Source organism: Onychostoma macrolepis, chromosome 25 (genome assembly GCF_012432095.1).
Source record: "Onychostoma macrolepis isolate SWU-2019 chromosome 25, ASM1243209v1, whole genome shotgun sequence".
Lineage (NCBI taxonomy): Eukaryota > Metazoa > Chordata > Actinopteri > Cypriniformes > Cyprinidae > Onychostoma > Onychostoma macrolepis.
Window position 1 is genome coordinate 6,275,204 of NC_081179.1, and position 25,901 is coordinate 6,301,104.

The 25,901-nt window shown below is 38.3% G+C and overlaps 1 protein-coding gene across 1 annotated transcript in view; it reads right to left on the minus strand.

Annotated features, from left to right (window-relative positions):
• The window catches only part of cspg4 (chondroitin sulfate proteoglycan 4), a 54,843-nt gene that overhangs the window by 19,361 nt on the left and 9,581 nt on the right, over positions 1-25,901 (minus strand). The window contains exons 2-3 of the mRNA XM_058767814.1: positions 5,013-5,176; positions 32-3,580 (exon numbers count right to left, since the gene is read on the minus strand). Coding sequence (XP_058623797.1) covers positions 32-3,580; positions 5,013-5,176 — 3,713 coding nt within the window. The remainder of the gene's footprint in view (positions 1-31; positions 3,581-5,012; positions 5,177-25,901) is intronic.

Consider the following 25,901-nt stretch of genomic DNA (forward strand, 5'->3'; position numbering starts at 1 on the left):
AAAAAAATATATTTAAGAAAGATAGTTTTACCTCCAGGTGGCTTGTGTCAATAACAGAATGCTCTCCTTCATAGGCAAGGATCACCAGGTTTGACACGACCTTTGGCTGTGACAGGTATCCTTTCTTGAATATCTTAATCCTGAAAGTGCCCTCTGTGGACCAGCCCTTAGCTTGCACAGTGAAGGCAAAGGAATCTTTCGAGCTAAGGCTCTGGTCACTGTGTTCATAGGAGACCACACCCTTAGTCAGGTCCTCTTGTGTAAATGTGGACGATTCAATTCCACTGACTATAATCCTACCATCACTGGGAGGAGAAGTCACATCATAAATGATCTCAGCTGCGCTTCTGATGTCCATGTTGGTCTCTGCACTTAGCAGACTGGTGTTCAGTGTCTTGGTGCTACCATGGTCCATGACCACCATGGTATTGTTGGCTATACTTAGATAAGGGTCACCTGCTTGCACCTGAAGTACAGCTGTTGTCTTATGTAAACCATCAGATACTTGAAGTTGGAATCGCTCACGATCTGCCCCATGGTGGACAAACAAAACCTTCCCATCCCTCAGGTCAGCCTGGTTAAAGCGGTATAGAGGTTGTGTTGGGTCTGCTGCAGAGACAATGTTTCCTGAAAGAATTCCCACTCTCACGTAAACCAGCTGGGTGTCATTAAAGTCAGAGTCATTGTCTTTGAACAAAATATCATCAGTGGTCAATAAATGCTGGCCATTTCTGACAACATTAAAAGGTTTGTGGATTACCCTTTGAGGTACGTAGTCATTCCTGGATTGTATTGCAATGTTAAACACTCCCCTCATTACCTCGTGACCCTCTTCTTGCCAACCATTGCCACCTCTTGAATCAAATACCAGAAAGGAAAACTGGTCATGACTTGTCTCTGATCCATCATGTTTGTAGACCAGCCTGTTCAAAGAGAGATCCTCATTACTAAAGACCCGAATTGCACCATCAAACCTTTGCACTCCTGGTGGGGAGTCTCTGATAAGACGACCATTTTTGGGATCTTGTACTATCCTGTACACAAAGTCTGTTGAGGTGGAGGTTTGAACCCAGAGATATTCTTTATTTATAATGTTTTCATTTCCTTCCAGCACAACAAGTCTCTCATTGATAAGGGCAGGAGCATCAGAATCAGCCTTGATTTTGATTGGAAAGGTGTACACTCTGGAGTACTGATCCTCTGTGAATACTTTGAACTGGAACTGATCCTCAAAGTCAACCGCTCTGCGGACATGAGGACTGTAACTGATGAAACCGTTCAAAATGTCTTGTTGGGTGAAGGTACCACCATCAGACAACTCTTGATCAAGCATCATCAAGGCTCCCTGGACTGGGCTTTTTGTAATCATGTACTGGGCTGATATTGAATCAATGTTGCTTTCCATCACAAAAGCTTGTAGTTGTTCAAGTTTAATGACCTTTTGCTGCCCATCTTCAACTTCTAGAGGAACACTTTTAGCTATTCCTATAAAGGCAGGCATGATCTTTATCATAAATAAGTTGTCTGGGAGGACGACCTGTCCAAGCTGTGCATTGAAGTGAATAAACTCTGTTTCTGTGCCCTTGAGATCAGCTGTGGGGTTGGGAACGTATTTCAGTCGGTTCTGCTCCAGATCAGACTGGTGAAATAGTGTGACTCTTTTTGGTAACCCATCATCTGAGATCAACTGCAGTTCTCCAAACTGAAGTGGCTGAGTGACATTATATACAACGTCGCCAGTTTTTGGAGTTGCAGAAATGGCCAGATTTTGTATTCCAATAGGGGTGCTGTCATCCTGGGTGATCAGAAGGCCAGTATTTGTGACTACAGTCATCTGTGGCTGGGTTATAAGCAACTTAAATGTGCTTGACTGGCTAACCGAATCTCCATCTGAGACCTGCAGGATAAGTTCTGGCACTTCTCCACCTTTGTGCACATAGTAGATATTTCCTTCTTTCAGTTGTCTACAAGTGAACTCTCTTAGACCAAATCCTGGCTGTTGAGCATTCTCCAGATATCCAGCAGCAGCAGGGTCCGATGTGACTGTGACCTTGAGTTCATCACAACGATTGTCGGAGTCTGAGATTTTGATGAGGTTTGGGCTCAAACGTGTGCTCCCATTAGCTGTGATTGAGATGTCACCTGCACTGAGCTGAGGGATGTCATTGACGGGGATGATCTCCACCGGTAGCACATAATTGCGTGCAACACTCAAGCACTGTGGGAGATTCGTTCCATGAACAGTCACCTCTAGCTGGATTTGATCTCCATACCTTTCATTGCCATCATGAAGATACTTGATTTTCTTGTTGACAACATCCAGAAAGGTAAACTTCTTTACTCTTGTCTGTCTTAGGTTCATATCAACCAGTCCATACCAAGGATTGTTCAGCAGAGTAAAGATGATCTCAGATTCACGAACACCTGCAGCTTTTAGGTTAAATGTTGGGTTTAGGTTTACGATGTCGATGTTGGCCTCTCCTCCTTCAGGAACCAGCAGAGGAGTGATGTCCAGGAGCCTGGAAATATTGCGGAACATCTCTGGCAAGTCCTCTGTAGGAGAACAGTGTCTTTCATCAGTATTGACATTAATGTATGTGATTCTTACTGGAGGTGTAGTTGTTAACTCCAAATCTTCATCATAAGTCGAGTAATCATATTCTCCTTCACATTTCACATGAATGTCTTTAGTTATCAGAGCATCCTGCAGGCTTCTGCCCTTCTGATTCACCTTGATTTCTCCTAAACATCCAATAAAGGACTCCGTTGTGACCTCTTCCTCCATACGAGCCAAATAACTTTGAAACACATCCTTCATCTTCTTTTGAATGCCTCCCAGGTACAGGTTCCCCACTAGATCCAGCTTTTCCGTCTCATTAAGAGGGAGTGAAACCATTTGACTGTCCACATATATCAAGAACTCATTGGGGTCAATTTGAACTTTTACTCTGTGCCACTGATCATCATCCACTTTCACCTCCACATTTTCTAGCACATTCATTCCACTTCCCAGATCCATTACACCTTTTAGGAACCCTCCTGACACTCCGATTGCAATGAAGTCCGTCTGTTGTCCTGGGTGGAAGAGCAACAGAGCATCCTCAATGGTCGTCTTCATCAGCATCTCCAGGCTACGGGAGCTTGAGCTAGGTCTGGTCCAGGTAGGGAAAGAGATGAACGATTCTGGACTTATAAAGCTTGTGGCGTCTCCGTCCCCTGCCTCAAACTCATTGCTGCAGCTCTCCTTGGTGTCATAACAGACTGTAGCTGCTGAAGCCAGAATATCAAAGTCATGAGACTCAAACATAATGTTGTTCATGCAGCCACGCAGGGAGGGAACAGCTGTGCTCAGGTACTCCACTTCCAGGTCCCTCACGCCTCCAAGAAACACACCCTGGTCGATGTTCAGGTCCTCATCTTCATTCTCCACTGGGATGAAGGTTGTGTACAGGTTGTCCACAGCCATAGTAAGTTTGGAGTCTTTCAGAATGAGAGACACATGATGGTCCAGAAGGTTACTGAGCTGGAGACCCATGGTGGAGGAGAGAACCTTTTCTCCGGAGCCCATGTTAATCCTAGCCTGTAAAGATACACACAAATGAATTATTAAACAACAAAAGTGACTGAAGAAGCAAAACATCATGTTTACATTTACTGGAAAAAAAAATTGCTTGTGCTGTTTGCCTGTGAAAAAGTTGCTGCCATGATATTAGGGTGTTTAGCTGGTTAGAGCTGGTTTAAGCTGGTCCTTAGTTGGTCATGAGCTGGTTATATGCTGGTCCTGAGCAGGAGCTAGTAGCTCAAACCAGCTACCATGCTTCAAAAAAGCTAACCAGCATATGCTGTTTTTTTCAAATAGGGCAACAAGGCGTTTTTAATGCAGTTTCTAAGCTGCTCTGAGTGTTTTGTAGTACATTGCTAATCGCTTGCTAAGATGATCTGGTTTATTTCCTGCGATATCATTTGAGGTAACATTCATGTTTGTAGCACAAATTGGCTGGAGGAATTGCACGCTGAAGGGTTAATACTTGTTAGTATAAGAAGTTTGTTTCCTTGCTCCAAAAGCACAACTAGGTAATCTTATCTTATCTTAATGCATGTGTTTTTGCTTCTCAGGTACATTTATCTTTAGACATTTTTATAGAAAACAAGACAAAGGTACTGGTTAATAGTATGATTTTTCACAGTGCATTATACATGCATTCAGCTGTGAAATTCTAATACAGACTTTGCTGGATCAGTTGGCTACACAGTATTTCAAACACTCTGTAGCCACTTAAACTGAAAATATCACAGATCTCATTTCAGATCTGCAGCCTCCAAAGAAAAAAAAAGTAAATCTGCATGAATTGAATATGTCGGTGAAAATGTGTTTTTAATGACAAATCCTTCCACCGATGAAATAGTCTTGGTACCATTTCACATTGCAGCATAACGCAGGCAGTTTGAGCGTCTGTGTTTATCTATGCGGAGCGGGAGCCATTTTCTAGGGAGGCTGCAGATGAAGAAGAAATATCTCAGAGCAAACCAGTAACTCATTCAAGCCGTGGAAGCTTTTTCCATGTGTTGAGCTGAAAAACTGTGACGATTCAGTCACAGCGGAGCTGGAATCGAATGTGAGTCATCCCTCTCACCACAAACCAAACGGCTGCTTCTCAAAAACTCACAAGAGATTTTCTCAGTGTGTGGCTTCTTCTGGGGCCCTGAAGTCTTGAAGGGCCATGAGAAAATAGTGGAGATTTTATTTATTTGTCTAGTCAGTCTGGGTTTTAATTTACATTACAAAGTAGATATTTTACAGAACTGCACCCTGTGCTTTCTGATTTTGCCAGATTTGATCTATATCATTAGTGTATAAGTAGTCATATACAAGGCACATGTATCCAAAGCAGTTTAACACATAAAGAGTGTTCACACTGACAGTGAATTATAGCAACAAAGCAACTAGAATTCAAAGGGTGATTTAAGGTGACATGAACAGCTGTTGTTGATCTAAATGTACTGTATTTCACCTGTAATCTGCCATTGTAGAGCTCCAGCGAGAGGTAATCTCTGTGTCCCGCCGCCAGTAGGAGTAGGCCGCTACGTCTGCTTGTTTTAAATTGAAGCGACACTTGAAAACTTGACAGGTCCTGAATGGCATCTATCCGACAGTAGCTGTCCCCGAAATAGGAAGCTGCAAACACAGAGGGAGATTTTTTTTTAATTTGAAATATTTTAATGATGACGTGCACCATTAATGTGTGAATGTGGAAGTGGGAAGACACACAGCAGATGGAAGTTTGAATTGAAAACTTTTCCAGCTGTCTTGTCAGCTGTTGTATAGAAATGACATTGTTCTGGAGAGTTCCAGCTTCGGCCCCATGAGAATGTTTATATAACTGCTTTTCTGCAGGATTTCCAGAGCTTAGTGTAGTAATGTTCGGCTGTATGCTAATGTAGCCACCTGCCTTGGATTGCAAATTTGATTTTTTTTTTTTCCCTCTATTGCTTTCACTCCTTTAGTAAATCATTCACACATCACTCCTGGGCCTTATGTCAAGGAGATCCCTGTTCCATTGAATACGTTTCCAGGGGCCAAATCAACAGTGTCTGCGCCTCGGTAACATTATAAGGCCAGACTTATTGGGAAACCCCTTCATGGAATTCTGGGAAGGATCCAGAAATGGAACATTCTCACAGGAACTATGGTCAAACGTCTTGGTAGAGGGTCAGGAGTCAATTTATGACTCATGTAATTCCCTTATCCGAGATCATCAACAGGATACTATTGTTACAACAAAAACGTCACATATTAGGCAAATACTGATCAAATTTACTATGGTAAATTAAGGTTAAAAATATCACAATGATATATTCATACGAATTAAAGGAACAGTTCACCCAAAATTAAAAAGTCTTTCATCATTACTCACCCCTTGTTGAATGAACCATTTGATCTGGTTCACAAACCAATCTGAAAGATTTATTGAGTGATTCGATACTTGAGTTGACTCAATCTAATGTGAATCCAAGGTGAATCACTCTTTTTGCCTGTTTACTTGAACTCACTAAATTATTCAGACAAAAATTACCAATAAAACACTGACTTAAATTTTGATTTGTTCCTCACACAAAGCTAAAGTATGACATCAGAAGACTTGGAATACAGTCATCTGGAGTACTTTCATGGTTATTTTCCATCCTTTTTGAAACTTGAACGTTTGTACCCTTTAATTGTAATTGCTTGGAAACATAGCAGTAGATTCTTCAAATTCCTTGTTCCACATAAGAAAGTGAATCTGGGTTTGGAATGACATGAGGTTGAATAAATAATGACAGATTTTTGAGTAAATGACTTCTTTATCCTGTTAAATATACTGTACATAATAGAGTAGCATCTGAAATCATTCAGCAAAATTTACTGTCATTAGCTAACCGCTACTTCTAAGACAGTGGCATCCTGCCTAGTTGCGTTTTTGTTTGTTCCTTTGTATTCATGCACAAAGAAAATAAAATGTTTTGAGAGATATATAGCACTTAATACTCACCATAAATAAAGTGAACTGGATGTGCAGAAAACTATCTGAGTAAACTATTTTCATGCGCCAAAAGACCATCTTTAGAGTAATTGAAACACCCATTTGCACTCTGAGTGAGCGATGCATCAAAAGCACCAGAAATCTTCACAGTTCAGCAAAAGGTTCTCACAGATACCCCCTATATACATTCAGTCGATGCACTCCAAAAAACAAACACATAAATCTCGCCGAAAGAGCCAAACACAACAGGAGGCACAGCAAAACTCATATGATCTCTCATATAATAATCTATAATGCTGAAAAGGTTATAACATTTAGATCTGAGCCTGCAAAAGACTGTCCACACAGATCTGAGGTCCTCAGATAGCATATAAAGTAGATAGAGCCCAGAAAAGCAAGATGAATTTTAATGAAGCTACATTTATCTGAAGCCTGTAACTCCGATTTGGAGCTCAACGACCTTCTGCAAGGTCCAGAGAGAGAATATATGGAATGAGCTGGGAATATTTCCCTCAGCTTTACGATCATCAGATCTGTTTTTGTTGGAAAATTCACCGCGCACACGGGAGGTAGAATGGGCAACTGGACCCCAAGGACTCTGAGGTTCAATCCGCCGTCGGTGCGCAATGAGCATGCTCAGAACAGAAAAGACACAAGGGCCACAGTGAGCACAGCCAGCACATATGAATCTGGAATCCATTAAAACTCTTTGAGGGGATTCTAAATGAGACACATGTGTTGAAGACCCCCAGCCATTCCAGGATTCAACATGCACCATACATTTAACCAAGACTCAACTCAGCTCTCGTCTTTATAGGCCAGTCACGTCTCATTGCATGCTAAAAACACAGGAGGCAGGCTTTTGTTTGTGAATGAGCATCATTAGTGTGCTGGTTAGTTGATTACGAAACTCCATTGGTTTAAAGCAAACGGCACATCTGTCTTTACACACCAGTTATTTTTAAGAGGGGAATACTTGTTTGAAAAGAAAACCATGAGTGGAAAAATCGAGAGCAATGGCAGTATGGACAGAAACACAGAATGTATGTGTGCCAAAGTGGAATTACAAAATCTAATTGGCATTGGTAGGAACAAAAATCTATTTAAAGCCAAACATGAAAGCAGATTTGACCCTACTGACTTTATTATTACACATTCCTTGGACATTTGTCTTTGTAATCATCAAAATCAATAACGCGATACACCATTTAAAACGTCTTTTTGTGCTCATATGACGAATGTCTCTTTTCAATCTCTTGCCCTCCAAACAACCACCATTCTACAACATAATGCCCACTTTGACAAGCCATGCAATTCTGTTAAATAAAGCCCAGTTATTTTCCCCCATTTAATAACCTCTTTCATTCTGTCAGAATACTGAAGTAAAATGTGCTTATGCATTTCAAATTAAACTGTAAAGGCACTGACCTAAAAGTACATACTTTATCGGTGATGGTAAAGTACATAATTCAGAGTATGCATTAATTCAGAATGCTGTTGGACATAAAATTGTTGATCACACAACCATTTGTCACACATTGCATGTGCATTACACAATAAAATATATTTAAAAGTGTCATGGAATTTTAATTCAATATAAAAGTCAAAAGCAATCAAAGCTCTACTTTTATAGAGTGCAACAACCAGGTTGTTCATTTCCCATTTCCCATTTGCCAAATCCCATTCATTTTCTACATAAGGGAACCGATTTGAACAATAACTTATAAACCTTTATAGACAGACCTACTATGAGCTAAACGATTATTAATCTATTTGCTTTTGTTGAAGCCATCAAGCTGCATTATTACAACTTATTTTTTTTTAACAACGGAATTCCTGGTGAAATCTACATTACCCATGATTCTGCAGAGAAATCTCTATCAATCAGTGAACTGCGTCAAGCATATTGCGCCAAAAAACACTTTAACTCCTATAAAGCACTACAAATGACATAACAGTTTCCCTATGATCTCAAATACTATGCATAATACGCAGATATTATAATAAATGTAAAGTACAGTCTTGTATCCGAGTCCATGTGAAAAATACTTCCGGAACCAAGGGTGCTGAAAAAATGCGGTGAAAATGCATGCATGGATGCATACACTCCAAATAGTAATATTTTCAACATATTATGATTTGGGATGCGTTCAGCCTAATCTTACATACTATTTAGGACAGAAAATAAGTGGATTTGATTGCAGTCCTGTTCTTTGATGTGACTTTCTAAGTCACACTAGCTTAATCATATGATGCTGCTATTGCTCTTGCATCCTTCGCCCTGGGAAACTGTGTGCTTGTGCGTGTGTATGTCCCTGGACGTCTGCCAGGGCAGATGGTGCTGTCGTAAGGGCCGCTCCAGTCTGTATTTTTAGTGCTCAAAGGGAACTGAGTGGGCCTCTGTCTCCTCATCCTGTGAATGAATCAGACGCACCCTAGTTCCTCAAAACCCCATCAGATATCCGGAACATTCACACGGAAGCAGAAACAACTGAAACCAGCGGAAGCAACCTGCTGTTTAATCTGCCAAACAAGAGATGTGTAGATCATAGGCGGAGGAACCAGACTAAAAGAATCCATAATGAAGCATGCTTTTTATCACAGCTATATTCTGTCTAGACTGAACCTCTCTGAAGGTGACCTTAACTCGCTTGCTCATTTGGCTCACGAATGATTTGTTGTCCACGGCTGCAGTCATGGGGAATAAACGGATCTCTCCTCATATGAGCTCTGTGCCATAAAACCAGCACTGGACTCGATCCAGTCTCTGCACCACACACCTGCTCTTATTATATGTCTGTCTGACCTTTTACCTGAGCTTTCTTCCCCAAATTACATTTACACAACTACAATAAAAAAAGAAAATTTGAGTCATTGAACCATGGCAACCAACAGTTATGTTTGCACTATTCATACAATCACAAATAATTAATCTAAAATATCAATTTTTAAGAGCACATCTCAAAACATGGCAAACATCTTTTCACGTGTGCTCTCCATGGTAACAACGAGTGACCATTACGTTTCCTAAAACAAACCGCTGAGCTGCCAGTAAGATTAAACATAGTAAATGGCGGTTGTGCTGATGATTTGTTCCTCTGGTTATGTAGTGGCTGTGTGTGTGTGTGTGTGTGTGTGAGAGAGAGAAAGAGGGATGGCTGTAATTACATCAATCTTAAAGCTGTGTTTTACTGGAGTCTCTCTATATAGACCCTGAGCTATTCATGGGCAATGCTGTTGCTAAGGCAGATCAAAAACAGCCTCTGCGTTGATCAAAGTCTGTCAAGATATTTCAAGAAAATAATATTTTACAAGAAAATAAGGATGATGACACATCAGTAAACACGTAGGCCTCTTTTTCCTCTCAGAGAGATATATATGAAAAATAATGGTGGGAATGAAAAACAATGCTTTATAACTTTCTCTGAGCAACACATCCTTCAAAATATAGACAAAAATATATATATATATAAAAAAAAAAAAACTGAATTAATATTTAGAACAGTCCTTCTATTTCCTCTGCCTGTTTTTTAAACGAGCTCGTGTCTTTCTTGACCTGCCATATTTGAATATACACAAATGAGGTTTGAGAGCTATTGCTGAGGGGAAGTTTTTTCTGCAAAGAACACTTAAAATTTGTAAAACAGCCTCAGTACAATAAACAAAAATTTATCGTTGTATATATGTCACCTTGAAACACACGATGGTAGTGTTTCCTTACTAGATGAATCGGTGATTTGAATGAATCGGTTGAGTGAATGATTCAATGATTCACGCATACAGTCAGTTGTTTCTTTCTAGAATGATCAGGGATTTGAACGAATCGGTTAAGCAAATGACTCATTCATAAAGACAGTCACTTGTCGCCATCTAGTGGCTCAACCTGCATAAAAATCCCTATAGGCGACTTTAATTATATTGACTATATATTAATTATAATTAATCTTAACCGCTAATGCAAGAACATACTAGCATTACATTTAGTAGGCAATTTTTTTCCATATATTTAGTGTATAACGCGATGTCTATATACTACATCGAATTTATATCAAAAATTAAATACAAAAATCTACTTTCACCATGATTTGGCCCTTTTAATCTTGGTGTTCTGGGAGTAGTTTTTCTTACAGAGGACTTGAGGGTTTAAAAGTGCTGTTAGAACGATATCAGACTTTATTCCAAGAGCTGAACTGAAGAGCGCCAGTGTTTCTCAGGGGGTAACAGCAGACAAAATCTGCTCGTGTGTTTTATAGAACCCTGAGCACATTTAACTGAACTCAAATGTACTGTTGACCCAGAGAGGTTCAGCTCTATTCCCTTCCCTCACATTTCACTCAGATATCTCTTCCCTCTCTTCTCTCAAACACATGCTCAGAGGGAATTACTGCACCGTTTCCACAGCACACTGCCGACACTGATATTAATTAAACCATCTCAACCTTTAAATACAAACAGCGTGCACACATTTTCACACACTCAAGCGAGCCAGAACTGCATGAGAAAACACCACTCTGTGCTTGTACAAGAAGCACAAATTGCAGATGTGCTTAAAATACACTGAACACAAACAGAGAGATGAGAAAAAGTCATTACAGGAGGCTGAGAAGAGTCTTCTCTGCTAAAACAAACAGAAACAGAGAAAAACATTTTTATACTGTTAAAGAACAAACTAAAAGGGGTCATTTCATGCTAAACAAAAATAACTGTTTGAAGACTTTGAAGGAATATTCTAATGTTTGCAATGAAACATTAAAGAGTTATAATGTAACAGTCCATTAACATTACATGCTTACATCTTAGTAGTGGTGATGTTTAACCAAGTCATAACAGAGGTCATTTACATATGTATCTTAAAGGTACATTTAAAAAAACCCTGCTTAATTAAATTGAAAACTGTTTCATTCATTCTTATGTTAAGTGAGAGAGAGAAAAGTGGTCATGGAAACTAAATTACTGGCATTTTTTGGTGCAAGAAAGCAATAATAAGTGGACTCGAGTGGCCTTGATGATGTCATCAAAAAGAAAAGTCGTTTTAAACATAGATATGTTTAGATGCCCCATTCGACCACTCCAGGCACGTAGATGCGGCCGCCATCTTGGAACGGTCAACTTGACATCATTCACCATACTGTAGGTTCTCACAGAGCCGTTGAGCCGTTCTGTGCAGGATTCTGGCATCTTTCGAATATTCAGCGATTACTATGTTGAATGACATCAAGTTGACCATTACAATATGGCGGACGGCTTACATAAAGTGACCCATAGAAACAGTTGCTAATGAGACATCTACATACAGTGGGGCAAAAAAGTATTTAGTCAGCCACCAGTTGTGCAAGTTCTCCCGCTTAAAAAGATGAGAGAGGCCTGTAATTTTCATCATAGGTATACCTCAACTATGAGAGACAAAATGAGAAAAAAAAATCCAGAAAATCACATTGTAGGATTTTTAAAGAATTAATTGTTAAATTCCTCACTAAAATAAGTATTTGGTCACCTACAAACAAGCAAGATTTCTGGCTCTCACAGACTTGTAACTTCTTCTTTAAGAGGCTCCTCTGTCCTCCACTCGTTACCTGTATTAATGGCATCTGTTTGAACTCGTTATCAGTATAAAAGACACCTGTCCACAACCTCAAACAGTCCAACTCCAAACTCCACCATGGCCAAGACCAAAGAGCTGTCAAAGGACACCAGAAACAAAATTGTAGACCTGCACCAGGCTGGGAAGACTGAATCTGCAATAGGTAAGCAGCTTGGTGTGAAGAAATCAACTGTGGGAGCAATTATAAGAAAATGGAAGACATACAAAACCACTGATGATCTCCCTCGATCTGGGGCTCCACGCAAGATCTCACCCCGTGGGGTCAAAATGATCACAAGAACTGTGAGCAAAAATCCCAGAACCACACGGGGGGACCTAGTGAATGACATGCAGAGAGCTGGGACCAAAGTAACAAAGGCTACCATCAGTAACACACTGCGCCGCCAGGGACTCAAATCCTGCAGTGCCAGACGTGTCCCCCTGCTTAAGCCAGTACATGTCCAGGCCCGTCTGAAGTTTGCTAGAGAGCATTTGGATGATCCAGAAGAGGATTGGGAGAATCAGATGAAACCAAAATAGAACTTTTTGGTAAAAACTCAACTTGTCGTGTTTGGAGGAGAAATAATGCTGAGTTGCATCCAAAGAACACCATACCTACTGTGAAGCATGGGGGTGGAAACATCATGCTTTGGGGCTGTTTTTCTGCAAAGGGACCAGGACGACTGATCCGTGTAAACGAAAGAATGAATGGGGCCATGTATCGTGAGATTTTGAGTGAAAACCTCCTTCCATCAGCAAGGGCATTAAAGATTAAACGTGGCTGGGTCTTTCAGCATGACAATGATCCCAAACACACCACCCGGGCAAGAAGGAGTGGCTTTGTAAGAAGCATTTCAAGGTCCTGGAGTGGCCTAGCCAGTCTCCAGATCTCAACCCCATCGAAAATCTTTGGAGGGAGTTGAAAGTCCGTATTGCACAGCGACAGCCCCAAAACATTACTGCTCTAGAGGAGATCTGCATGGAGGAATGGGCCAAAATACCAGCAACAGTGTGTGAAGACTTACAGAAAACGTTTGACCTCTGTCATTGTCAACAAAGGGTATATAACAAAGTATTGAGATGAAATTTTGTTATTGACCAAATACTTATTTTCCACCATAATTTGCAAATAAATTCTTTAAAAATCCTACAATGTGATTTTCTGGATTTTTTTCCTCATTTTGTCTCTCATAGTTGAGGTATACCTATGATGAAAATTACAGGCCTCTCTCATCTTTTTAAGTGGGAGAACTTGCACAATTGGTGGCTGACTAAATACTTTTTTGCCCCACTGTATATATATCTATAGTTTTAAAGGCAGTGGAGGCTATTATATCTTGATGAAAGTTCACACTGTTTGGATTTTATTAATGTTTATGAAGTGTCCTATGCTCACCAAGGCTGCATTTATTTGATCAAAACAAGAATTGTAAAATCAGTCAAAATATTAAATGTAATATAAAATATTAGAATTTAAAATGACTGTTTTCTATTTGAATTTGTCTCATATCTTAATATATGTTAATATACTAAGAGCAGGCATTTGTGTGCGAGAAACCATATAAGTTTGGACTTAAAGGTCTGGATTCTGTTGCTGAACAGGAAGTGGGGGTTGGTAAAAGGTAAGTGGGGTACATGAACATCTGGAGGGAAAAACTCCACAACTCTATTCCATTTTTTCTTCTTTCTCTCCACTCAGAGACTAAAACGTCCCAGAAAATGTGTCTTAATGTGCAGACGTCATAAACGACTGTTATTGCTTTCCACAGGAGCTGAGGCCCATGTTTGGTTTGCAGTAGCTCATGTCCAGAAAACGAGGGAACACGCTGAATTATTTTCCCTAGAGTACACGTAGCACTTTCAGATGCTCCCGGCAGAATGCTTATAAGCTGATGCTAGATTCACCGCAGCAGTGCGAGAAACTGCCTCGTTGGCATGATTTCACTCACCTGCATGCTGAAGAGAGATATTGTAAGGGGAAAAAGGGGTAGAACCCAGAATTTAGATGCTAAGCCCCGCCCCTTATGAACACCCAGATTGGGATCTCGCTTATTTTAAGTTTCTGATCTCACTGGAGTTGCCCACTGAGATATCACAGTCTGTGAATGGAGTTCTTGAACACTCATGAACTCTTTTGCCCGGATGCTCCTTTCTGACCTTAAAACAAGACTTCTGACCTGCCTCAGTATTGAAACAGTCCCATGGGAGCAAACAGAGCAAGAAAACCCCCACAAACTTCCTTCAACTCAAGTTCTGAATTTTCAGAATATTTGCAATATTTGAATGAAGATTTATTTTCTGTGCAAAAGAGAATATTCACATTGCATTTAACATTCATTAACAACTATTTCCAGAAATGTATTTAAGATTGTGAAACGTACAATATAATATTGTTTGCTAATTATTGTATACTTAATATATACACATAGTGTGATTTAAACAAACCCCTAATTCTAAGTATTTAACCTAACCAATCCCATTGTGCTACAGACAGGAATGATACCTCAAATTGATGCATTTTGAGGAGACATATATGGAAATGACATTTGACATATATTGCCTGATATCAAGAATGATATTGCATGTTATTTATGATGATATATAATTTTTACATATGTACATTTTCAGGGTAGATGAAGACATACATTTATAAGATGCATAAAATCCCCATAGTAAAACCTGTATGTACATATGTTAATAATGTCTCTTATAATACTGGTTGATATTATAAATCAGTTTGCTGCTTTGGATTTAGAGTCAATGACGTGCACATCAAATCTCTGTAATTTACATTCAACCAAGGTCAGAAAATCCAGAAATTCGTAAAGTGGAATTTAAATTTTATCTTCCTGGGCGGCTCGCAATTTACTTGTGTGGGCATATTTTTATGCATTATACAGGTGCATCTCAATAAATTAGAATGTCGTGGAAAAGTTGAAAAAACTCAAATTGTGAAACTCATGGATTAAATAAATTCAGTGCACACAGACTGAAGTAGTTTAAGTCTTTGGTTCTTTTAATTGTGATGATTTTGGCTCACATTTAACAAAAAACCACCAATTCACTATCTCAACAAATTAGAATATGGTGACATGCCAATCAGATAATCAACTCAAAACACCTGCAAAGGTTTCATGAGCCTTCAAAATGGTCTCTCAGTTTGGTTCACTAGGCTACACAATCATGGGGAAGACTGCTGATCTGACAGTTGTCCAGAAGACAATCATTGACACCCTTCACAAGGAGGGTAAGCCACAAACATGCATTGCCAAAGAAGCTGGCTGTTCACAGAGTGCTGTATCCAAGCATGTTAACAGAAAGTTGAGTGGAAGGAAAAAGTGTGAAAGAAAAAGATGCACAACCAACCGAGAGAACCGCAGCCTTATGAGGATTGTCAAGCAAAATCGATTCAAGAATTTGGGTGAACTTCACAAGGAATGGACTGAGGCTGGGGTCAAGGCATCAAGAGCCACCACACACAGACGTGTCAAGGAATTTGGCTACAGTTGTCGTATTCCTCTTGTTAAGCCACTCCTGAACCACAGACAACGTCAGAGGCGTCTTACCTGGGCTAAGGAGAAGAAGAACTGGACTGTTGCCCAGTGGTCCAAAGTCCTCTTTTCAGATGAGAGCAAGTTTTGTATTTCATTTGGAAACCAAGGTCCTAGAGTATGGAGGAAGAGTGGAGAAGCTCATAGCCCAAGTTGCTTGAAGTCCAGTGTTAAGTTTCCACAGTCTGTGATGATTTGGGGTGTAATGTCATCTGCTGGTGTTGGTCCATTGTGTTTTTTGAAAACCAAAGTCACCCGTTTACATTTTACGTAAGACATTTTGGAGCACTTCATGCTTCCTTCTGCTGGCCAGCTTTTTGAAGATGCTGATTTCATTGTCCAGCAGGATTTGGCACCTGCCCACACTGCCAAAAGCACCAAAAGTTGGTTCAATGACCATGGTGTTGGTGTGCTTGACTGGCCAGCAAACTCGCCTGACCTGAACCCCATAGAGAATCTATGGGGTATTGTCAAGAGGAAAATGAGAAACAAGAGACCAAAAAAATGCAGATGAGCTGAAGGCCACTGTCAAAGAAACCTGGGCTTCCATACCACCTCAGCAGTGCCACAAACTGATCACCTCCATGCCACGCCGAATTGAGGCAGTAATTAAAGCAAAAGGAGCCCCTTCCAAGTATTGAGTACATATAGAGTAAATGAACATACTTTCCAGAAGGCCAACAATTCAATAAAAATGTTTTTTTTTATTGGTCTTATGAAGTATTCTAATTTGTTGAGATAGTGAATTGGTGGGTTTTTGTTAAATGTGAGCCAAAATCATCACAATTAAAAGAACCAAAGACTTAAACTACTTCAGCCTGTGTGCATTGAATTTATTTAATACACGAGTTTCACAATTTGAGTTGAATTACTGAAATAAATGAACTTTCCACGACATTCTAATTTATTGAGATGCACCTGTATAATGCATAAAAATATGCCCACACAAGTAAATTGCGAGTCGTCAAGGAATAAAATTGGGTGAGCACTACTTTTGTTATTTCAAAAAGTTGATTGATATTATTTAGCTTTCTCCAAGTGTGAAAGGCCTTGTGTGAAAAGACAAGTTGTTTTGGAGATGAAGAAGATTATTATTTGATGGAAGTTCGGCAAACATTTTTTTTCTTTTAGGATGGCATGCACCATTGATTTGTGCACAATAAGACCAGAAACATTGATTAGGAAAGTAAATAGTGCTGATTTCGATTTCATGATGCCTTTAAAGGAGCTGTGCTCAAACACAGATGTGTTACGTAATGATTGTGTAAACATTGACTCTCGTTGCTTCTCAATGCGGGGGAACACGTTGAACAACGCAAGCCTTGTGCTGTTAGCATGAGGTCAATTCCTGATTTCTATCAGCTCAGCGTTGCATGAAACACTTCTTTGAGCTACCGATCTCGCACATAAATTATCTCTTTAATGTCGATGTGGAGTGATTTTACCTCTGACAACTGAACCTTTATGCTTGTGAACGCACGTATGTATGTGTGCATGAATTCCTCTGGGCTGTAAGAATAAGTGCTGGTGTGTTTGATCAGCAATCTGACGTCCAAAACACACACACACACACACACACACACACGTCTGGTTTGCTATCCTTGTGGGGACTCTCCATAGACGTAATGCTTTTTCTACTGTACAGACCGTATATTCTATTGCCCTTCACCAACCCTACACCTAAACCTACCCCTTACAGGAAACTTTCTGCATTTTTAGATTTTCCAAAAACTTCATTCTGTGTGATTTATTAGCTTGTTTATCCGTGGGGACCTCAATTTAGGTCCCCACCCTGACACGAGTCCCCATGAGTCTGTGTGTATTCAGGTTTAAGTCCCCACCTGAATAGAAAAACAGGTACACACACACACACACACACACACATTTGTTTTTCTGTGATAGTGGGGACTTTCCATGTTTTATACTAAGCCTTAAAGCTCAAACAAACCTTTCAAAGCCGTTCTCTCTAGATGTAGGATAAAAAAAATAAATGTAATATAACATGAGCTATATCAAATAAGTATTATATTATATTAAAAAGTAATAGTACACCTAAATTAGATTATATTAAAAAGTAATAGTACGCCTCACCTCAATAAGCCACATAACTCGAGGAAACATTCATGTTCATAGAACAAATGGTTCAGGACTAAAGTTAAATTATGTTAGGAGTTTGATCAAGGCCTAAATATGAGTATTAGAAACAGTAAATCTTGCCTTAGCAAACGGCACCAATAAAACCTTTTCCAGGAGTGCACATTCTCTGTTTAAAGGTAGTTTTAGTGATTCGGGGTGTGTGTGTGTGTGTGTCTTTTTGTGGGAAAACCACTAGGGTTTAATTATAATCAGAGACTGTTTCTAATCCGTAAGGTTTACGTGTCTGATTTTTAAGCAGTAGAGATGAGATAGTTCTGCTAGTTCTGGGCTCGCCGAGTATCAAACTCTCACTGAAGGCGGGGTAATGGTTTAAACATGTGGCTCGGTTGGAGATCACTGCAGAGGAGGTGTGTGTGTGTGTGTGAAGAGGTATGTGTTTAAACAAATCTGTTGAATGTCAGTATCTCCTCAAGGTGCCCTTTAAACACCCTTAGTTCTTAGCTGAAAAACACACCCTTTCATCGTACAACACAGTCAACATATACTAGCCTCTGAGATCTGCTGTGTGAGGGATTGATCTAGAAGACAGACACGTACAGTCCTCCTACGGCATAAAACAGATGCATACATCTATAACATGCTGTAAAAGTCAGAGCAGACAGGAGTGTGTTGTTATGAACAGGCGTTTTTGAGTGCGTATGGATTTTCAGACTGTTTCACGATCACCTCATTGACACGTCCCCAGACAGATAAGGAGGAATATTTGACGGGAGATGGTGAAAATGAGGAGAGTCAGAAATTAAAAGGCAAAGAGCAAAAGACATACTTAATGTGTGTAAATAAAGCTATCACCTGGGATGTTTTTATATACAAGTCTGAGATTCATAATTGTATGGAAGCATATTTTCTGCTGTGGAATATAAAACATTAAAAAGTAATTGTGACTTTTTATCGAGTTTATATCTCAGAATTCAAGACTTTTTTCTTGTAATTATGAGATATAAACTACAACTAAAAAGTCTCAATTAGCTTATTTGGCAAAAAAAAAAAAGTGTTTGAAAAAATGTACTCAAATTTATCGTATGTTGAGTATAAGTGTATTTTGTCCTACAAAATTTGAGATAAAAACACTAGTATTGAAGCCAATCTATGAAAATTAACAAAAATACTCATTAGGAAAAGGATTCTTTTAGGATGCTGCCAATGAAGCTCACTAGGTTTTAAAGCTCTTGTCTTCTATAGGTCCTGTTTCTGGTGTGGATTAGTGTGAAGGATGTTTCCTGCTCATAGGAGGGACTATAAATCAGCCTAATTCTGAGGAGACGTTCAAAGCTCCCACAGGTCCTGTTACCCTTTACTGATCTCTACTCTGCCTTCACTATATATTAAACACACACATATGGGTGAGCCCTGGTGTTGACTGACCTGTAGGGGCACATGTCATGTTATAGGCCTAACTATAGCCACTGCTGCTGACACACTTGTATGTTTCACATTATGAGGATAGATTACATTGATCAGCTGCAGGAAAGCCTTCAGGAATGAAGCAGGAACCACCAAAAAACACCCTGGAACTTCAGTATTCAGTAATTACTGTGACAAAGTTCTTTCTGGACATTTTTGGCTGTCTTTCTGTTTACAAAACACAAAGCTTGTTTGGTCTATCTATCTAACTATCTATCTATCTTTCTTTCTTTCTATCTATCTATCTATCTATCTATCTATCTATCTATCTATCTATCTATCTATCTATCTATCTATCTATCTATCTATCTATCTATTTTTCAGTCTATCTATCTATCTATCTATCTATCTATCTATCTATCTATCTATCTATCTATCTATCTATCTATCTATCTATCTATCTATCTATCTATCTGTCTGTCTGTCTGTCTGTCTGTCTGTCTGTCTGTTTTTCAGTCTTTCTATCTATCTATCTATCTATCTATCTATCTATCTATCTATCTATCTATCTATCTATCTATCTATCTATCTATCTATCTATCTATCTATCTATCTATCTATCTGTCTGTCTGTCTGTCTGTCTGTCTATCTATATCTGTCTGTTTTTCAGTCTATCTATCTATCTATCTATCTATCTATCTATCTATCTATCTATCTATCTATCTATCTATCTATCTATCTATCTATCTATCTATCTATCTGTCTATCTATCTATCTATCTATCTGTTTGTCTGTCTATCTATATCTGTCTATTTTTCAGTCTATCTATCTATCTATCTATCTATCTATCTATCTATCTATCTATCTATCTATCTATCTATCTATCTATCTATCTATCTATCTGTCTGTCTGTCTGTCTGTCTGTCTGTCTGTCTGTCTGTCTGTCTGTCTGTCTGTCTGTTTGTCTGTCTGTCCATCTCTCTCTCTCTGTCCCGTATATTTTTACGTCTCATGGGCACCTTCAAGATGGCTGGGTGGTTGCAGACAGCAAAATTATTATAATTTTGACCAAATTTTAAAGCATTACTCATCTCCTTTAGGGAAAAAAATAACCAGAATGCATTGCAACAAGCTCAGAGAAATTTCCTGTCTAAGATGATGGACTTAGTTTGTGGAAAAACCAATATATATTCAGCCCTAAAATCATTGATTTAAAAAGCAATGGATTTTAGCTAAAATTGCATAACTTTTAATATTTTTGTTTGAAAATATATATTGACTTTTATTGAAAAAACATTAAAATACGTTTAAAATATATAAACTTATTTATATATGCCTTTCCTCCTGAAAAAAAGATCATTTTGCTGGTCTTTCCTCAACAGACCAGAGTAACCATATTGGGAAACAAGCTAAACCTTCTAGCAAGGTTACTGAGTATCAAATCATTGGCTGAGAGCTGAAGAAAGGTTCTGTTTCTGTACATTTTTTGTCCGTTGCATCATGTCTCCCTATTTTATCAATGTCTTCCTCCATTAGCACAAAGTTAAAAGTAGTTTAGCTTTGCTCATAGGGTCTGAAACAGAGCGACAGTGTTCTCAATGTTCTTAAATCAGAAGATCTAAGCCTACAGGACAGATCAGTCTTATCAAATGTGGATCGTCTCTGATGGAGCACATCAAACCTCAGCACACACTCTCACCTCGCCGCTCGAGCTCTTCAATCTGATAGCAGAAATATCACCCAGATTGGGGATTATTGTTTGGCTCAACGACGGAAATTGACTCGGAGGCAGCTGGGATCTTTTTGAACACATTTTTAGTTCAACTATAGACTCTTTGTTTATCAGACTTTGTGCCTTTCATTCTTTCATCTGTTCATTGTTGTTCCTTGGTGGCTTGTGACCAAAGACACATTTCTTACCGCGACGGCACTTCATTTTTAACATGCCATCAACTGGGCGTTCCTGGACACGTTCAAAAGCATTTCTCAGGAGGTGAAAACATCTCACTCAGTAAACAATTTGCTAGTAAACAACACAAGGATCCAATTTGCAAACCTCTATTTAACACTATTAAAGTTTTGCCGTGCATTCCAGAACATGCTGTGACACAGAGTAACATCTTTCACATCTGATTAGTGTTTTCTAAGTTCACAGTCTCCTAATAGGAGCTGTTGTGTGTGTATGGATGAACGCATTCTGTCAGACTGATACTGTCTTTACCAGCTTTATCAAAAATTGCTGTGCTATTGTGGGAACATGCTGTTACTTCTATTATTATGGTATGTGATTTCAGATTAACCCATCCTGAAAAGTCAAACAAGAAAAATCAAACTGGTTTGCCACTTTGCATGTTAGGCCAGACAGTTCCTTTCTGATTATATTAAACAGTTTATGCAGACCAAACTTGATATTTCAAGTCAAAAGTCTGGTGCCAACCTAGATCCGAAGCAACCAAACTTAATTCTTATGAATAGAAAATGACATTTGTAATTTGACATTTGCAAAAAACACACGGATAACGCTTGATTATTTTACTTGAGTTTGAGTTTGAGTTTGAACATTGTAAGTCTGATTGCTTAGAAGAGTATCCACTCATTGCACGATTTGGTATCATTCATGTATTGCACAGAAGTTTAATACATATAGTTAATTGTCTGTTCAAATAAACAGTAATAGTAATGCTTTAGCAAACACTCTAGAACATTCCTCACAGCCTCGTTTCATTCACGTCAAATTAAATGTGGCGTCTACCCCTACTAAGCTTCATTGAATCTCTCTCTGACTGAATCTTTCACTCATGTGAATCCTACTAAACTAACCTGCTGCACATTTCTCATGATTCCTTCAAGATGTTGTACAACAGTGTCATGAATCAGAAGTGAGAACTACAAAGCTCTTAACTGCCTCATAAATCTAATTTCATATAGTGTAAGTTTGATTGATGACTTTTTATATACTCAAATGTTTCATGACCGTAAACAATTTCATATTACTATGCTTTTTATGCACTAATTCAAACCTTGTGCATGAGTGAGTCATGCGGTGGGATCACAAAAGGCACTAATGAAGAAAATCAGACTTGATTAAATAAAAAACACTTTTTATATAAATTTCACACATTTTTCTCTCAAATCCCTTTTAATGCTAGTCAAGGATTCTAGCACGCCGAACAAGTCATAATTTAGTTTTTTCCCCATATTAATAAGACTCCTAAATAGGCTGTTTTTGCTAGTATACCATTAAGTGCTATATGTAAATGACCCTGGTTATGATTGGCTAACCTTGGCATATGGGCGTAATTCATTCATTAGAGCTGGTAAGGTTGCTTAATATCAGCGTTAAGCAAAAATTATTAAAAACATTTTTGGTGATTGAGATAAAGTGGTAATAAAATAAAATAAAATCAAACATAAAATATTAGATGAAGAACAAATCAAAAGAATATTAGCCTCATGTTCCTTTGCAACTAACTGAAATAAGCGCTAAAATTATAAACAGGAAATAAATAGAAACAAATTAGACCTAAAAAGTTAGTAGTTATGCATAGTAAGTGCATAAAAGGGCATAACGTATTGAGTTTTTTTGTGATATGAAATATCGACTTGATTGAATTTAAATGACTTGACTCTTATAAGAGAAGGAATAGAATGTGTGATATTTCTGTTATAAAAGACATAAAACGAGCACTGCTACAGGAAATTGTTTGCCTGGGACAAAGTTATACACTCTAGGATATGTAAAAATATTTGACCACAGAATACTGTGATTGACCAATCAGAATCTGTTACATTATAAAGCCGTAAATTGTATCAAGTTCCACTTAGTTTGGATTAGACAAAACCTTCCTAATCTCTGCAACGAATTGCTATTCGTGTGGCCGACGCTTCCTGCTACCATTGCCATCAATCAGAGTTAATGACAAGCAGAGATGGGGAGTGTGTGTGTGTGACCGCAGAACAAGGGTGTGTAACCCCACCCATCCCATCCAGCTACTGCACAACCCGCAAATACACACACACTGCAGCTCCTTGTTCTTCACACCAAACTGCCACTGAACACCACAAACATCAAGACGTCCTCTAAATGTCAATAACCAGAGCACTCATCCATGCTAAACACTAAAAGTGTTTGGATGTAAAGTGTAAAGTGTATGTTTATGTACTGTACTTTGGGTTCAGTAGGTTCCCAGAATTGGACAAAAACCCCCTTTGAGTACGTACTCATTGGGAAAAATGATTTATAAATAAACTAAATTATTAAGACATGATTAAAATTTTTAAATACAAGTAAACCAACATTTTAATATTGTATTTAATTATTATTAATCAATAGTAATAGTAACAACAACAACAATTATTATTATTATTATTAATAAAATTAACAGTTGTCTTTATTAATTGTATTTATAAGTATAATTTTAATAAACAACAGAAGTCTAAGGTATCACTCTCAAAGTAGTAGTAGCAGTAGTAATAATAATATTTTTATAATATTTAAATTAATAACATTGGTTTAGTAATAAACTTAATATTTAATTTGAATATTATCAACTATTCTAAGTATAATTAAGGTCATAATAGTAGTAATAATAATAATTTTATATTTAATATTTAAAAAATATACTGAATAAATAATTATTAACAAATGTCATGATTTTAATATTATAAATAATATTTAATTATTTAATGTTATTAACTATTCTAAATATAATTAAGGTCTCACCTCATAATAATAATAATAATGTATTAAGAATTATTAATAAACTTAATATTTATTTACATTTATACAAAATAATTTATTTCATATGATGAACTATTCTAAATATAATTAAGGTATCAACTCATAATAGTAGTAATAATGATATTTGTAATCATACTATTTCTATGAATAAGACTTAGTATGATTATTAATAATATTAACTACAGTATATTAGTTTAGTTATTTAGTAAACATACTTGAATGTGTATGTAAATCTTCGTTTTACCCCTTTTGCGCCTGAAAAGCTCGATGTTTATAGAGCGCTAACACAAAGCTTGGAATCTCACACAAACATGCTCTTTCAGTGAAGCAATTACTCAGAGTTCCCTCACCTAGTTGCACGTGTGCCGTATGTGTGTCTATGAATCACAGCGGGTCCGTAACACCTTGTCAACGTTGCTCATTTCCGCTGATTAACTCAACTGAGTCAGTATGGTTTTGCTGGCGGAGAGGTAGACGGGAAGGGATAGGATTTTCTCCCTGCCGCCACACAGACAGGATCACCACTGCCTTGAGTACTGCTATGGCAGTCCTTGAAGTGGTTTCGTGCTCATGAGAGGGAGAGTTGCTTTTTTTAACATTTATGAGGCACCCGACAAATCCAACTCAGACAGGAGGGGCCGACGGGAGGGGAGAGGGTGGATGGGGGCCCGGGTGGAAAAGGAAAACTGAGCAAATAAAGTAAATAGTCTTAACAAAAGTCATTTTTCTGTTGTAAGAAAGGGTCTTTGTGCTGAAACCCCACCGACTTGATGTTTCACTGCATCATGGAAAACTAAGGGGGGAGGAAAAAATACAGTTTTTGAATAAAAAAACGACCAAAAAAGGAGACGTGTTTCACAAGCTGTTTGAATAACGGCTTCTTCCAGAAGCTCCCTAAACTTGGTGCCAAATGGTTTGGCTGTTGGTCGAGGGCGTTGTCCGTCTTACCTCGCTCTGCCAATGACAACAGAACAGCTCTACAAAACCCTTCACAAGCCCTTCAGTTAGAAAGAACGCTTCCTTTCCCTCCAGACTGATGCATCAGGCCCATCCATCACACTTTAATACATATAATAAAACACGCTTTGAGAACAAATTGTACATAGAGTCCACTGGACAACATGGCATTTGCAGCTCAATGCGCACTGAAAAATCATGTCAAAGTATTAATGGCTTCTGAACTTTCTAATGAAATTTAACCAGGGAATCTACATGCCGAACTGCCAGGAACTGAAAATGTACAGTTTTCCGCAGTAAAAATAATTACGGTTTAACATGAAACAGCATTCACGAACAATTTTACTTTCCCAGTGTGACATATTTATGATTAAAAAGGGGTATTCTATGAAAAAAATCAACAGGATTTGATTTGATCCATCAGGAGCTGATTGGATCTTGAAAAGCGTTCTAGATATGACAGCTAAAATTCAGATAAAAGCGCGTGAAGGCAAATAATGTGCAATAAATCATTCACAATACGCCCAGACACATGTATAAAGAAAGTAAATAGAATAACAGATATCAAACTCTATGAAAATCAACTTAAATATTCTAATAAATGGACATTATGTTGATGTAACTGTAAGGTTAAATGATTTGGTGGAGTAAAAACCAACTAGAAGTTCAAAGCAGAAGTGTATACACCGTCTTCAAGAATATTTCATAGTTTTCCACCATACTTCTGTGAAAGGTTTTAAAATATTTCCTTTGTATTTTATAGTCTAGAAATACAGTCACTGAATAGACTGTAAAATTCAGATAACGTCAGGAATTCTTAGCCATTTACTCAGTCACAGATGTTCGGTAATGCCTGAATCAGCCGTTCCAGCATCGCTCAATTTCACATCCGTTAAACGGAGTAAAGTTCAGCTTTGTCCTTGAATTTTCATAATAGGATTCATGCAGTTGTGTTCATCCATCATTCTCACATTTTCCACGACGTTTGAAAGCATTTCATTGCCAGACAGACTGCCAAGTTGAACTGGCTCTGTTCGGAAACCTCTGTT